Source organism: Bos indicus, chromosome 24, assembly GCF_029378745.1.
Source record: "Bos indicus isolate NIAB-ARS_2022 breed Sahiwal x Tharparkar chromosome 24, NIAB-ARS_B.indTharparkar_mat_pri_1.0, whole genome shotgun sequence".
NCBI classification, from domain to species: domain Eukaryota; kingdom Metazoa; phylum Chordata; class Mammalia; order Artiodactyla; family Bovidae; genus Bos; species Bos indicus.
The window spans coordinates 1,224,626-1,239,758 of record NC_091783.1 but is presented as its reverse complement, the minus strand read 5'-3'; the positions used below and the strand labels follow the sequence as shown (position 1 = coordinate 1,239,758).

Here is a 15,133-nt window from a genome sequence, read left to right as displayed (position 1 = left end):
GGGATAGGGAGGCCTGGCGTGCTGCAGTCCATGGGGTCTCAGAGCCAGACACGACTTGACTACTGAACACAACAGCATCCCTTTTATACGGAAATACTTAGAGACGCGCACCCAATTGTGGAGGCAGTCTGTCTGGTTGATCGTAAGACACACGCGTCTGTGTGTGTGGAGAACGTAAGACAGCTCCTGTTTGCACGGGTCAGCTGGGTCAGCTGGGTGTCAGATGTGAATTTAACCATTTTCTTCGTTGCATCGAGTGTGATCTTTTAAGAAATCAGATCAGGCTGGAGATGAGTTTGATGTCATCCATCATGCTCAGCAGGCAGGGCTGAGGCACAAGAGAACCTCCAGGCGCTCGGGGTCGTGCGGGGGCTCCGCTCCGGGTCGGGGGTACCCGAGGAAGGTGCTTTGGCGCCAGAGCCGCGAGGGGTTAGGATGGCGCAGCAGGCACATCTCAGAATGTTTCTTCCAGGCTGAGGCCTTTTCCCTGAATCAGAGGTACATTTACAGTTTTGTGGAGCTGCCAGATTCATGCTGAAAATTTCCAACCTCAAACAATAATTTTAATTGTCTGTGTGTGACAGTATTTATTTTGTGAGCCATTCTAACTTTAAACTGCATGCAGCCGTGTTGCTGGCTCTGTCAGTGACTCAGGAACAAGTTATTCCCCAAGCCTGTGTTTGGCCGTACTCAAGTGCCGAGCGGCTCTGGGGCCTTGCCCTCTGGATGGTGAGGAGTGGACCTTTCGGTCCTCCTCCACTTCTCTGTCTGTCTCTCAGTCTCTTTCTGTTTTGATTTCCTGGGAGTCAGATGAACCTAACTTCTACCTGTTTTTCATGTTTCTCTTCTGTTCACAGCAAAGGACAGTCTTTTCACCTAGATGGACAGTATGTATAAGGGAACAGATTAGTACACTGCATGTTCTGAATGGAGACATGGTCTCCTCATGTGGGCCTGGTACCACTGCCCCGGGGGACCAGAGGTTCTGTGGTCCGATCTCTCCCTGCTCCTCTCGCAAACCTGCCTGCTGCTCCCTTGGTTCTGCGGGTCTTGGCTGCTGTGGATCATGGACATGGCGAGGTTGCTGCAAACCCATTGCCTTATCAGGCGCCCCCCATTTGTCAGGTGTGCTCACAGCTGGTTTGTGGGCAGAGGAAATGGGAACCAGCCTGCCCACTTCTCAGGTCAGGCTGATAGACCTGTGATTTTTAAAAGATCTACCTTATTGGGGAGGTTAAATAATTTTTAAGCCTTTCATGAAGGAAGGAAAATATTTAGGGTCAAATGTGGAAGAGGTTTGCATTGTGTTCAGGAACCTCGTCGTGAAGAGCTGAGAAGGTCTGGGTGTCCGTCACAATTAGCTGGCCATAGGCTCTGCAGCTTTAACTGCTGCTCATGTGAGGACAGTGACCTCACCGATGGGAGTTTCAGACCCAGCCGGAAGGACACGCCGCCCGTCTGTCTCAGGCCGGGTCCGTGGGCGCGGGGAGCCGTCCATGCCTCTAACGCTCTGTGTGTCCATTTCAGCCCGTCCCTGCCGGCTCTTGACTGGCAGCTGCCGTCACACTCAGGACCCTACGAGCTGAGGATCGAGGTGCAGCCCAAGTCCCACCACCGTGCCCACTACGAGACGGAGGGCAGCCGCGGGGCCGTGAAGGCATCAGCCGGGGGCCACCCCAGCGTGCAGGTACCTCTCCACTCCAACCAGGCCTGGCCCTGCTCAGAGAGGTGCCAGTTCAGCCCAGAGGCCACTCTGTGGCGACAGCCAACAGCTCTTTCTGTGTTCTTAAAAAAATCTTCACCTCTCAGCCAGTTTAGCTGAATATTTTATGCCCAGTTGAGTCCCAGTCTGCTCGGTACAGACAGGCAGATTGAGGGTGCACTGCCTGCAGCCCCTGTATGGCTGTAATGTGGGGAGGAGGCTTCTCTTCAGCGAGCTGCTGCGGGGGCAGGGGGCAGGCGATACCCCGGAGACCGTGGGGTGACCACTGTAGGCCTGGGAGCGTTGGGAGGGCTCCATGGACAGTGGTGTTGGGGTGACCAGCCTGGGCCTGGGGGAGCTAGGAGGACCCCCTGGATGGTGTTGCTGGCAAGTGTTTTTTCACCAAGGAGGGCAAATGGCTCTAGCTTTTGCTTGTGACTCCTGGTGGGAGCTACAGGGACCTGGGCACAGCCAGGCAGCTGCTTTGTCCAGAGGGACGCTGCCCCGTACCCCCGTGGGTCCCTGAGCATGCCTGACTCAGAAAGGACGGGCGACAGAAGCCAAGGAGAGACAGCGTGCCCAAGGAGGTGCTCTGTGGCCAGTGGGCAGCGTGGGCTGGGGCTGCCACCTAGACTAGGCTCTTAACAGACTTGACCCTGGTGCTCTGTCACTTCAAGGTGTTCTGGAGTAGGAAGATCTTAAAGAGAATAAAAATAGCTTTGAAATAAGAGTGCTCCATTTTCCAGGACCTTTCTGTAACAATCTGTAAGAATGAACGTCCGGGGCTGGTCGAGCCGCGGAGAAGCTTCTGCTCAGAATCCCCCTCTGTCTCTCGTCCGGCTGTGTGGCCCTTCGTCCCTGATTCCTGCCACGGGCGCTGCACAGCCAGACCACATGCTGGGCACCTTGCACCCTGCGTGAGGACAGGCGGAGGCCTTCTGCCCTGGGGAGAGTCAGAACCCAATCTGAGGGCCCTCTGCCTGCCCCCAGCCCCGCGGGTACAGAGCCCCTCTGCCCGCCCCCTGCTCAGAACCATCCCCCAGCCCCCAGGCGTCCCTTCCCTGCCCACATTCCCGCCTCCCAGGGCTGCTCCCCAGATGTGGTCACGGTCCCTGTCCCCGAGCAGCCATCAGTAGGGCCTCAGCAGCCATCAGTAGAGGTCACCTTGGGCCACGTTCAGATTCGTCCCAAGCTAGGTCTGTCTGCACGGGTTCCGCTCCGGATTGGAGTTTTCAGAGGCTGATTCTAAAGACTCTGCTTTCCTCTCTGAAGCCTGGGACCCTTGGAGGCAGTGGCTCCCAAAATGTGGTCCCTGACCTGCAGGGTCATCCTCGCCGTGCCCCTTTAAGATGCGTGTTCTCTGGCCTGCCCACCCCACTGGGCTCGGAGCTGGGCCCTGGGTCCGACATTGGGGTGCTGGCTGGGACTCGCCACTTGTCAGCTGGGAATGGAGGAGCAGGCACCTGCCACAGGATGTCAGGGCCAGGGCAGCGTGGTGGAGGAGGCTGGGAGTGGGGTGGGCTCTGGGCACCACTCCCCTGCACACACCTTGGGGGGGCCAGCTTGCTTGGCTACAGGCCAGCATGCTGAGCTGGTGCTCAGGCCTCACCCGCCTTGCCACCGTTCTCCAGCCCCGGAGATAAACCTGAGCTCCCAGGTGGGCTGTCCTTGTGGACGGCAGCATTCAGTCACACGTGTGACACGACCCGCCGGGCCCTGCGCTGTGACCTGTGACAGTCCTACCGGACACACATTTGCCATCTTGTCCCCAAGAGCGGCAGGCCTCAAAGTCCCCCACCCCTGTCTACGCCCCCACTGTGACCCGAGCTCCCAGCCCTGTCATTTAGGGAATGGTGCAGGCCGGAAGGGGAGACAGCAGGCACTCCTTGTTTGTATTCTACTCCATTTAGATAAATGAAAATAAAGCTGGCGAGGGCAGGAGGGTGCAGGGACAAGTGGCCGTCCACCAACGCAGCAATCAGGGCCTGGAGTCTGCGGGATGATGTTGGGGCGATGTTCACAGCCACACACTCGTTGCCAATCAGTACCCACTTGGTTGGTGGCTTGACTTAGAAGCACAGCAGGGGCCCCATCAGTGCCCAGGCCATGGCGTTTCAGGTCCTCCCGGGCGGAGGCAGGTCAGCAGTGCCTGCATTTAGCCCAGTGGCATAAACATAGTGTTTACGGCCCCTCTTGCTTCGGCTTCCACTGGAAGAAAGTGCATCGCTGAATGGAAAAGACGTTACGTTACAGAGGCGAGGAAATAGCTGTTAAGTACAGAGAAATGAAAATAAAGCAACGGAGAAGTAACAGCCGAATGCCCCCTGCCTCATAGGTTCTGTCGGCCAGGGGTGCTGTCCTGTAGGGCAGGGAGCCTCGTGCGGACTGGGTGCTGCTGAGACGCCAGGTGCGCGGCTGTGGCCCTGAGCGAGGGTGTCTGCATCCTCGGTGTGCTTTCCACGGTCCTGGGGATGTGCCCCCCACCCCCGGCCAGGGCCCCAGGCTCCCATCCCCACTGGGCAGGTGTCTGGGGCACAAATGCTATTACCTCTCAGTGTAGAGTAGAGAGAGCTGAGATGTTCTGGAGGAATTCTGTAACTTGAAACAGCGTTTAAAGTATCTTAAGCACGAAAGTGTTAGTCGCTTAGTCATGCCCGACTCTTTGTGACCCTATGGACTGTAGCCCAGCCTCCTCTGTCCATGGGATTCTCCAGGCAAGAGTACTAGAGTGGGCAGCCATTTCCTTCTCCAGGGGATCTTCCCGACCCAGGGATCCAACCCGGGTCTCCTGCATTTAAGGTGGATTCTTTACCATCTGAGCCACCAGGAAAGCCCCACCCGAGCATGAGTACCCCAAAATGACTCAAGTTCAGTGTGGGCGGAATGAGGGTGGCTGGTTCTGGGTGTAAACGGTGAGGCCCCTCCCGCACCGTGCAGCCGAAAGAGAGAGAGAGAGAGAGAGGAAAGCCGGCCCCACAGAAACGTCAGCCTCACCCGGTGTCTCTCCCGCGAGGGCGAGTCCTCTGATCTCGAGGCAAAGAGGAGCTACGTGCAGGGCTGAGGCAGCAGGTAGGAAGAGGGGCTTTTAGGGTTTGTTTTCTTTTTCAGTTAGTGGACCACAAATTGGGTAAAAATAGAATCTGCAGATAATTATAAAACAAATGAAAATAGAAAACTCTCTTCGTTGCTGTGAAAGCCAGGTAACCACAAAGTTTTATTCTGCGCTGAGTTATTTTAGCACATCCTCCAACACAGCGGCTCCTCCCACCAGGGCGTCGCAGCCTCGGCCAGGCCGATCCACACGTCGGGGGGCCAGCCGCTCCCCTGTGCCCTTCTGCGGTCAGCTGGTCAGAGGGAAACCAGGCTTTTTTCCCAGAGCATCCAGGCTGTCAGTCAGACCTGCTGTCACGCGGAGCAGGAAGGAGGCCAGCGCACGTTTGGGCTGGACATGGGCTTTCTTGCCCGCCTAGGACACCTAGCTCATCGGGCCTGAATCTGCGTCCCCGTGCTCGTTGCGAAGTCAGAGGCCATGACCATGTGCAGGACGCAGGCCCCTCTGTGCCCAGATGTGGGGCAAGCTGCCCCCCTCGGCCCCTCCCCTGAATCTAGGAGACACGGTAAAAAACAGAACCTTCTTTCTAGGCAGAATCAGACTATAAGATTAGGAAAGGACTTCATGTTTAGGGGACCTTGCCCCCCATTTTCATTTGGGGACACAGATGCATGTGGGGCTTGGCCAGCGTCGCTCAGAGACTTGGGGGAGTGTTTCAGACCGTCCACCGCCCCGACTCTCCAGAGGCCCCTGCAGCCCTGGTGGGCGTGTCTGGCTGCTCTGGCAGCCCCTTTGGGTGCTGGCTCCTCAGGCAGGACCCCCGGCCACCAGCTGGGAGGCCCCTTTGGGTGCTGGCTCCTCTTCCCCGGGGCCTGGAGCTGGGTGGGCTCCGTCCGGCCTCAGCGAGGCCCACCGGCAGGCTCAGTGTGACGACGCAGCCAGGGCAACAGGGCCCCGGTTCTGGGTGACCTTTGTTGTGATGGAAACAGCGAGGAGGGGGCTGTGGGCTTCCCTGAACTTTACAGTCTTGCCTTTTTTTCTGTCAACAGTTCAGACACACGCACGCACACAGTGCTCCCCACTTCTGGCCTCTCGGCCAACGTCCAGGCCAGGGCGTCCGTCTTGCCTGCCCTCTGCACTGCCTCCCTGACACCCCGACCCAGTCCTGGGAGCAGACGGCCCTGCCGGAAAGGTCCCCAGTTCCAGCTGCCCCATGGGGCTGGGGAGAGACCTGGGGGGTCACCACTGACCTCTGACCCAGGGATCAGAGGAGGACGCTTCGTTTACCCAGTTACCAAAATAGCCCAAGGGATAGCATCTAGCCCCACAGACAGCCAGGCCTCAGTGAATAATTAATAGGTCATGGAAACGTGAGACTCGGTGGGGCCTGTCAATTCCTGAACAGCACTTTAGTTTGTAACTTGTGTCCTTGTCCCTGTGAATGACCCGTGTAGCCCCTGTGTGGCCAGGTGAGCAGACGGGAGGCCCCAGTCCAGACGGCGGGGGCGGGGAGGCTGGGCTGCCCGGGGGGAGGGTCCTGGCCCCGCCTCATGCCCCGAGCGGCCCTCATGTTCCTTAGGGTGGCCGGCTTCTGGGCTCAAGTTTGCCCCTGAAGACTGTGACAGATGACACCAAGGAAGGAACACACCAGGAACCAGTCATTTTTTCCCAGATCATTAAAATCAGCGTATCACGTGATCATCCCTTTTCATTTCACGTGGCACCCCTCCCCGCCACCACCACCTGCCCCAGGTACTAAAGCATCAGTATTTCAAGAGATGGGCTTCTGGGAGTGTCTCAGTACTGCGGCTAGACAGCAACGCTTCCTTCATCTGACGTTCTGGTGTGTTTTGTTTTACTCTGAACTTCACTCCGTTTTTTTCTTATTTGATTTGTTCTAAGTGGACATCTCTTTCTACTCTGGAGATAGGATCGTTTAACCTGAAACCAGAGTTTTCACAAAAGCCAGAGGAACAGACGCTAGTAGAAGAAATTCCGTTTGACTGCAAACCTCCTTGGGCCCGGCGGGGAACTGAGGGTCAGACCACCCGATGCAGCAGCCTGGCTCCCCTCCGCCCTGGGGGCCCAGACGCCACTTGGACGCGGGTCTGACCCGGCCTCCCTGCAGCAAAACCCCACCAAGCTGCCCTTGCAGTGAATCAGTCTTTCACAGGGCCGCAGGGCAGGGGCGCCTGCCCTCCACTCTTCCTGCAGCTCCCAGGCAGGTGGTGTTTCCCTCCTGCCCTTCTTTCTCGGCCACGTGCACAGACCTGGACGGTCTCCCTCTTCGCAGACACACCTGTGCCGTGGGAGCTACTGCTGTTGGGCGGGCTCTGCAGAAGCTCTGGGCCCCATTCAGCCCCTGCAACATGTGGTCATTGTCTGTGCCGAGCAGGGGATTGCCATTTGTACTCCTGCCGAAGCAAAGAGGTGCCCACTCACGAGGTCACAGGGCACCAGCACGAGAATGCGTGAGGTAGCCAGTGAGAACAACAGAAACGAGGGCTGGGATTTGCGGCCGCTGCTGACGCCGCAGACACTGAGCAGCGCCTGGGGAGCAGGGACGCCCCAGGCCCCGGCCGGACCCCACGCCAGGTGCCCCCGGCACTACCCCTCCTCCTGCTGTGCTGTGCTCATGGGCCTGTTTTTGTGGGGGGCTCCGGGTGGGACGGCGCTCGCCCCCGAGCACTGCCCCTGCCCCGCGTGCAGCCGGGCAGTCGGAAGCACCCCGTCCACACACTCCAGGTGGGGAGCACGGTCTTCAGTGAGCTGGGGCCTCCGTCTCCTCTCCCTCGAGAGCCACTGGGCTCTGGGCTGCGGGACAGCCGTCTACTCTGCGTCGGCTCAGGTGGCCAGCCCCGCCCTATGTAGGCCGGGCCCCACCCAGCAGGACCCACAGTCCTGCCCTAGCTGCTGTGTGGCAGCCATCCCCTCCACGGCACCCGATGCCAGGGCTGGGGCTGGCCTGGCAGCAGGCCGATGACGGGCGTGTGGGCATCTGGCGGGCAGTGCCCTTGGCCTCTCGGCACCTCCATCGGCCCTCTTGCCTGGCCCAACCCACGGCGCCTCTGGGTCACTGGTGGCAGACCCACAATCCAGGCTCGGCCTCCAGAGTCACACCTCTGCCTACCCAAACCCCTGGGGAGTGGCCACTGCCCCCATCCATCGTGCAATATTTACAGTGAGTTCAGAGAGGTTGTCCTGAGGAACGAGGGCTCGGGTCACAGCGTCGGCCCCGCCCACCCATGGTCTGGTCTGCAGGGAGCTAACCTCACGTGGGGGGCGGGGGGCCGTCCTTCCTCCCAGGCCATGGAGGACGCGAGACACCCTGAGGGGAAGCCCTCTTGCAGATTTGGAGGCCGAAAGCTCACACGGCAGTCTCTCAAGTTAATCCAGTACTGGGAAAATTTCGGTTAAAAAAGGTGGAACCAGCTTGTGAACTGGAGTTTTTCTTCCTGCAGAGCTCCTTTGGGTATTGCGTGAAGATGCAAATTTTACATCTGGGTTAAACGCATAATTTCCCTTTAAATTGCCTGCTTGACTGTGTACTAGGATCCCTGCTCGGTATATGTTTGTACCAACTGGAAACTTAGTTGAAAGTAATTTCACTCAATTAAACTAGTCCTTTGTTTGATGACGCTGCTGCCACTGTGTGTGCTGTGGGAATTTCAGCGTCCGGTAAATTTGGCCTCAATCATTCCTCACCTGTCATCCTGCCGTGTAAGTGCTGAGCTGAGCGCAGCAGCTAAAAACAAACATCTCTGTGTGTAGAAAACTCACTAGCTCTCGTACCTTGAAAATGGAATAATACATCCAGTTTAGTTTAAGTTGAAGCAAAGAGAGGTCATTGCTATGACAGGTAATTTTATAAATATTATTTTGACAGATACTATAAGTTGCCAGGGGCAGAAAACTCATGCAGTGGAACATGTGAAGTATTTAAATGACTTCTCTTAAAATGAGCTTCATGTTTTAAATAATAGATGTTTACCTCCCAGGTTAAGCCTTAAATATTCCCATTTTCACTGAAATGGCATGTTTTTAAAAAGGCAGCGTTGTACCCACAATGCACTGCCTGCCGGCAGAGCCAAGCCCCAGAGTGAGTCCTGTGGGATTCGAAGTTGTTGCTGTCAGACCGTCTGACCCCGGCCAGACCACGTGCCGCCCTGGGGCCCCTCCTGACACAAGGAACACGCCGTGGCCACGCATGAGCAAGTCTTGGTCAAAGCCTCGCCTACATATTCTTGTATTAAATGTCACAGAATGTAATACTGAGAGGCAGGATTTGTCTCTTCCTCAGTCTCTGATTTTATTCACGTTTCCTGTTGTGAAAACCTAGGTCGAGTCCAGCACAGATTGCTCAGGAAACTCGTTAGTTTGGCAGAAGATGGGACTCAGGCTCCCCAGCAGGGACGAGAGCGCCGGGCGGGCCGGGGGGATTTGGCATAAGACTGGACTCGGGCTCCCCAGCACGGAAGAGAGCAGCTGGGCGGGCCGGGGGGCCAATCCTGCTTCCCAGCACCCTCCCTGACTCAGCACTGTGCTCAGAGACTCTCGTGGGTCCATCTAGGAGAGTGCACATCCGCCCTGGTGGGCAGAGCGTGCGGTTCCTGCAGAATTAACCTTGTCAGGAGGACCCACCATCAGGAGTTGGCAGCCCCAGCAGGTTCTCTGTGTTGATGGCCTCAGAGGTGGGAGAGGCCCCATGTCAGCCTCTGTCCATGCAGCAGGCCGGGAGGACAGCGAGTGGACGTTAGGTCTCTCAGTAAACTTAGGCTCTTGCTAGCTCTCTTCTTGCTGTGGACACTTGGGGACCAGCCACAGGCCTGAGACCAGTTCACTCTGTCTGCTCACTGCCCATCGGGCACACGTCTGGTCCGTACGGGTCAGACCCTGTGGGTCAGGATGAACACAAGATTGTTCTAATAGGAAAGACCCACTTTGAAAACAAGCACACCCATGGGTGCCTGGGGCCGTGTCACAGACAGAGACGATAAAAACAGGGAGTCTGATGCCTGAAACTGCTGCTCCTGCCAGGAAATAAGATCTTTAAGCAACTCCAGGGTCCCAGAGAGTCTGGAGAGCACGTGTGCACATGTCAGCCTGTGAGCATGCGTGTGCGGCGTGTGCATGTGTGCACACCCGTCCTATGTGCACGCCCGACCTGTGTGCATGCCCAACCTGCATCCTCGTCTCCATAAGATCTCACAGTGATGCTCAGATGCCCCGGGAGCCACTCTGCAGCCCATGACATTTAACAAACACAGGCTGTTAAATGTTACTCGGGTGCTACAGACCGTTCCCCAGAGACGTCCACCGACGCCAGTCCCCGGTGCTGGGAGTCTCAGCTGCCGGACGCTCACCTGAAGCTGTAAACTCGTTCACTGGGGCCGCGATCCAGCCGCAGTCAGAGCTGGGCTCGGTGGCCTGTGGTCTCGTATTGTCTGTTGTAAGGCTGTGCAGACCATGTCTGCCGGAAGACGGGGCTGGATGGACAGAGCCATGAGGCTACGCGAGCCCCGCCCTGATGAGGTGCCGTGCGGATCCCTCTCTGGCCCGGCTCTTGGCCTGATGCCCCGGCTCATCCTCCCACGTGGGGGGTGCGCAGCCCCGGCACTCTTCTTGATGAGTGTGCGTGACTCTCAAGAGTGGCCTGTCATTGTTTGGATTCTCTTCTGAGGCTTCAGAATTTACAAGTGACTTCATCTCTTAATTAAGTGAAGTCAGTGCAGTAGCTGGGTCTTTGTCAGCGCGTCTTGATGGACGGTTTGCTGCTGGTTTTAAACACGCTGGAAGCAGCACGCGCTCACTTCTCTGGGCTGAAGAGAGACTCGTTCCTCACTGTGGGGTCAGGAGAGCTGGGGAGGCCACAGCCGAGGGCGGGAACGAGGTGGACGCTGCTAACTGGGTGTCGTGGAAAGAAGTGGAAACCAGCCAGGGAAGCAAGCAGTGGGATCTCTGCAAGGAGGAGCGAGACACGGGGCAGAGAAAGTGCCGGAGCCTGGCGCCAGACCTGCCAATGAAGTTCCGGCTCATTTGTCTCTGGACCTTCAGCTTCCATTCTGACATCCCAGCTTGGAAAAAGTGAGCCCTAGAAACAGCAAGCAGGGTCTTGGACATGGAGGTCAGCTGCTGCTGGACCTGGAGGTGTCCCGTTTCTGCAGTCACTGATCCTGTCCCCCTTGTGTGTCTGAGAACTGTCTGCATTTAGTCCGCCTCCAAACAGTCCCAAGTCCCAAGCCGGCACTGCCTGGAAGTTCTCGGTCGTCTAGCCTGGCCTCCTGCCCTGTGGCTGTGGAGTGACTGTCAGGACTTCTCACAGGACAGAGGTGGAGCCTGGATGGCGGGGCGGGGACTGATCCCCCTGAAGCCTCATCTAAGCAGGGGCTTTGGGGCTCATGTATCAGCTGGACCTGAGAACAACCCCACTGCAGGGCCAGTTCTCCTGTGGTTTCCGCCCGGGGAGCAGGGTCGGCCAGAGGGTGGGTGGCTATGCCCTCGCCCTTATGGAAGCAGTGACCGACAGCCTTCTTGACTGCACTGGTCTGGCTCATTGAACTGCCTGTTGTCTGAACTGCTACCATGAGTCCAAGGAGCAGTGATGACAGCCCGCGAAGGGGAGAGCAGCCCACTGTGCCCCCTGAGCCTATGTCGGCAGCTACCCTCCTGGGGCCTGTGTCGGGACCCTGGCAGGTCCCCACTTCTGCAGGAGGGGGATCGGCACAGGGGCTGGCCCTGCGCTGCCTGCTTGCTTTGGATTTGCCTCTTGAGGATGGCCTGCCATAAACAGGATGGAAGGCAAATCCAGTGCTCTTCTGAGAGGGACTGTCACTGAGGGGTACGGGGGAAGCGAGGCGGGGACTCCACCTGAGGTCTGTCCAGGAGCAGCTGGTGAAGGTCCTGGGAGCGGCACTTACCCCCAGCTCCTGGTGCAGAGTCAGCTTGTTGTGTGTCTGGAGCCCAAGACTGATGGGTTTTATGCCCACACAAGACCATGTGCCCAGCATACAATTGAAATGGCCGTGTACAGGCCCCCCCCCCCACCTCCCATGTGGGATCTGAAGCTGGCAGAAGACAGGCTGCGACCTGGGGCTCATGGGACAGGCCCCAGGGTCCCATGCACCCGCAGCCTGCCGGGCAGATGTCGGGTGTGTCTGATTTGGAGCATCCTATTTCTGGTTAGGACAGGACTGAGTAGGAGAAAGTGGGTTGAGTCCTATTGGGTGCATGTCTGAATTCATCGGGGGTGGGCTTGTGTGGAGGGGCTTGGCCTCATGAGATGCTTGTGTCCACACGCGTGGGCAGAGGAGTGTCTGGACGAGGCCATGGCCCGGAGACCCCGGCTTTCCTCCCCACCTGCCCCTCGTGGGGCCCCTCTTGCCGTCCTGAGACGCAAGCAGATGCGTGCAGGTGTGTACGGCCCTTGTGTGCGCTCGTGTTCCAGCACGGGCAACCGGGTGTTCAACACCGACTCACGAGGTGTCCAGCCCAGAAGGGGGCGGGGGCCCGGCCTCGGGCCACGAGCGGGGAGCGAGGCGGGCGCGGCATGGGTGCAGCACTCACGGCCCCGCTCCTTTGCCCGCAGCTGCATGGCTATGTGGAGAGCGAGCCTCTGACCCTGCAGCTCTTCATCGGCACGGCGGACGACCGGCTGCTGAGGCCACACGCCTTCTATCAGGTGCACCGGATCACGGGCAAGACCGTGTCCACCGCCAGCCACGAGGCCGTCGTCTGCAGCACCAAGGTCCTGGAGATCCCGCTGCTGCCGGAGAACAACATGCGCGCCACGTAAGCTCGCTGCGGGCCGGCCCTCGGAGGGAAGGGGAGTCCTCCTCACACTTCCACTTTGCTTAACACCTCAGGAAACTTTACAAACATTTACGACGGCAGACTTGTTTCCTTCTAGGGTTTTCATGTTGCCACTCAGTTCACAGCTATGCGAGCCCCCTCTGTGTACAAACATGGCACCCACTTTTTCTTTTTTCTAAACTTTTCATTTTGTATTGGGGTATAGCTGATGAACAATGTTGTGATAGTCTCGGGTGAACAGCAAAGGGACTCAGCCATACACATACATGAAGTCATTCTCGCCTGACCCCTGCCCCCACCCCTGTATGGCACCCTTTTTTTTCTGAAAGCTCTGTGAAAGCCAGAAGAGTGGTTAAAACGCTGCTCATGTTGAAGCATTATGGAGACCAGCATGTCTGGGTTGTGTTTTCACTGAGGGTTTCTGCTGATGTGACCAGCTGGAACATGCAGGTCAGGCCTGGCTCTTTGGTGTAGAGATGACTCGGTTAGCAAGCTACAGAGTCTTCTTCTCGGGTCCAAGTGGGGTCCCTGCTTGTGGCCTCATTAACTGAGTGACCACAGTGTGCCCTGCCCTTCACTCCCGAGCTACACATGCAGCAGAGAAAGGGGACAGGGTTGTCCCTCTAGACTCGCCTTCTCCTGGGGGCCTCTGAGGGCGCAGAATGGAGCCTCAACACCCTGTGTGTCTAGATAAACACGTAAGGCAGCAGTTCATTAACACAGGGTTCTCGGGGGGTGTCTGTGGGGGCGGCCTCGAAGCAACTTTGCAGGGAAACAGCAAGTGGGAAGGCCCTGCGCCCAGGTGGGTTTGGCGTGTCCCTCGGAGGAGAAGGAGCCCAGGGCCGTGGCTGGGGAGGGAGGGTGTGGGAAGCCACAGTGTGGGCTTGTGTGGGGTGTTGATCAGTTGTTTCTAAGTAGCTCCTGAACCCTCTACGTTGTAAACAAAGAGAAAGCCTTCTCTCTGTGTTGGCTTTTCAGGGATTTGAGGGGATTCATTCTAAGTTTCCCAAGGACAGGAGCGGGGCTGACGGCTGGGAGACCCTGCTGGTCCCTCCAGCAGCTGCAGCTCTGACTCCGGTGGCTGCGTTTACTCCATGAAATACCCTTCAGGCCAGGGCAGCGCGGGCACCGCGGGCCAGTCTTCCCAGCACTCTGGGCCAGGCTGTGGTCCCGACCTTCAGGCCCCGTGCTGCCTTGTCTGTGCGTCTGACGGAGGGAAGGGCTGGTTTCCATCTGACAAGTTGCCTGTGGATTGTTGTGCTGGAGACTGGTGTTGGATGGAATCATTAAGTTAAATGAAACTAGAGGAAATCACACGCTGCTGCTGCTAAGTCGCCTCAGTCGTGTCCAACTCTGTGCGACCCCATAGACGGCAGCCCACCAGGCTTCCCTGTCCCTGGGATTCTCCAGGCAAGAGCACTGGAGTGGGTTGCCATTTCCTTCTCCGGTGCATGAAAGTGAAAAGTGAAAGTGAAGTCGCTCAGTCGTGTCCGACTCTAGCGACCCCATGGACTGCAGCCCACCAGGCTCCTCTGTCCATGGGATTTTCCAGGCAAGAGTACTGGAGTGGGGTGCCATTGCCTTCTCTGGAAATCACATGAGGCCCTAGCAAATCCAGGATCCTGAGCTGAGGGGGGACACTCCCAGAATCTTGGGGAAGGAGGTTTTCAGAGCCCGCCCTGGGAGACTTCCTCTGGGGTGTCCACACCTGCCCACTGCGGCGGGCCCTGAGCGAGTGGGGCTCTGCCTGCTTGAGACCTGGGGGCATGAGGGGCTGGCTTGTCCTGCTCCTTTGCCGCCCCCCCACTTGATGGGTGGACTTGGGGCTGTTCTGACAGGTGAGTGGGTGTCAGGCAGGGCTAGGGACTGAGGCAGGCACTCTTATCTCACAGCATCGACTGTGCCGGGATCCTGAAGCTCAGGAACTCCGACATCGAGCTGCGCAAGGGGGAGACGGACATCGGGAGAAAGAACACGCGGGTGCGGCTGGTCTTCCGCGTCCACATCCCGCAGCCCAACGGCCGGACGCTGTCACTGCAGGTGGCCTCCAACCCCATCGAATGCTGTGAGTGCCCCGCCCCGTGTCCAGGCCGAGGGCCAGTCCCGCCGGACCCTTCCCTTCCCACAGCCCACAACATTCTGCCCCGCCCCAGGGGGTGTGCTGTGTCGCAATCCCCATCCTCACAGCTCGCCTGCCTGCCGCCTCGGGGAGCATCCTGGTTCATTCCTTTGTCTCTGACCTGAACGTCAGTCAGGTATCTTTGACGGCCCCTCCCTCACGGCCCCCTCTGCCCCGCAGCCCCTCCCTTACAGCCCGCCGTGGCCCCTCCCTCACAGCCCCCTCTGCCCCGCAGCCCCTCCCTCACAGCCCGCCGTGGCCCCTCCTTCACGGCTCCTCTCTGCCGCGTGGTCCACTCTTGCTGGACCCTCCTGTCCAGTCTCCAGATGGCCATCCCCAGGCCGTGGGCTCTGCTACGGGTGGCTCCAGCTTTCTATGGTCTCTCCCCGTGAGAAGGAGCAGGCCCCTCATCTCAGGTCTTCTGGTCACTGGGGAGGGCTATGTGAGGACC

At 58.2% G+C, this 15,133-nt stretch overlaps 1 protein-coding gene across 4 annotated transcripts in view; it reads left to right on the top strand.

Moving 5' to 3' along the window:
* The window catches only part of NFATC1 (nuclear factor of activated T cells 1), an 87,011-nt gene that overhangs the window by 22,549 nt on the left and 49,329 nt on the right, over positions 1-15,133 (top strand). For all 4 annotated transcript variants that reach the window (XM_070778621.1, XM_070778622.1, XM_070778623.1 and 1 more), the window contains exons 3-5: positions 1,528-1,687; positions 12,340-12,542; positions 14,456-14,628. In XM_070778621.1, the coding sequence (XP_070634722.1) occupies positions 1,528-1,687; positions 12,340-12,542; positions 14,456-14,628 (536 nt within the window). The remainder of the gene's footprint in view (positions 1-1,527; positions 1,688-12,339; positions 12,543-14,455; positions 14,629-15,133) is intronic.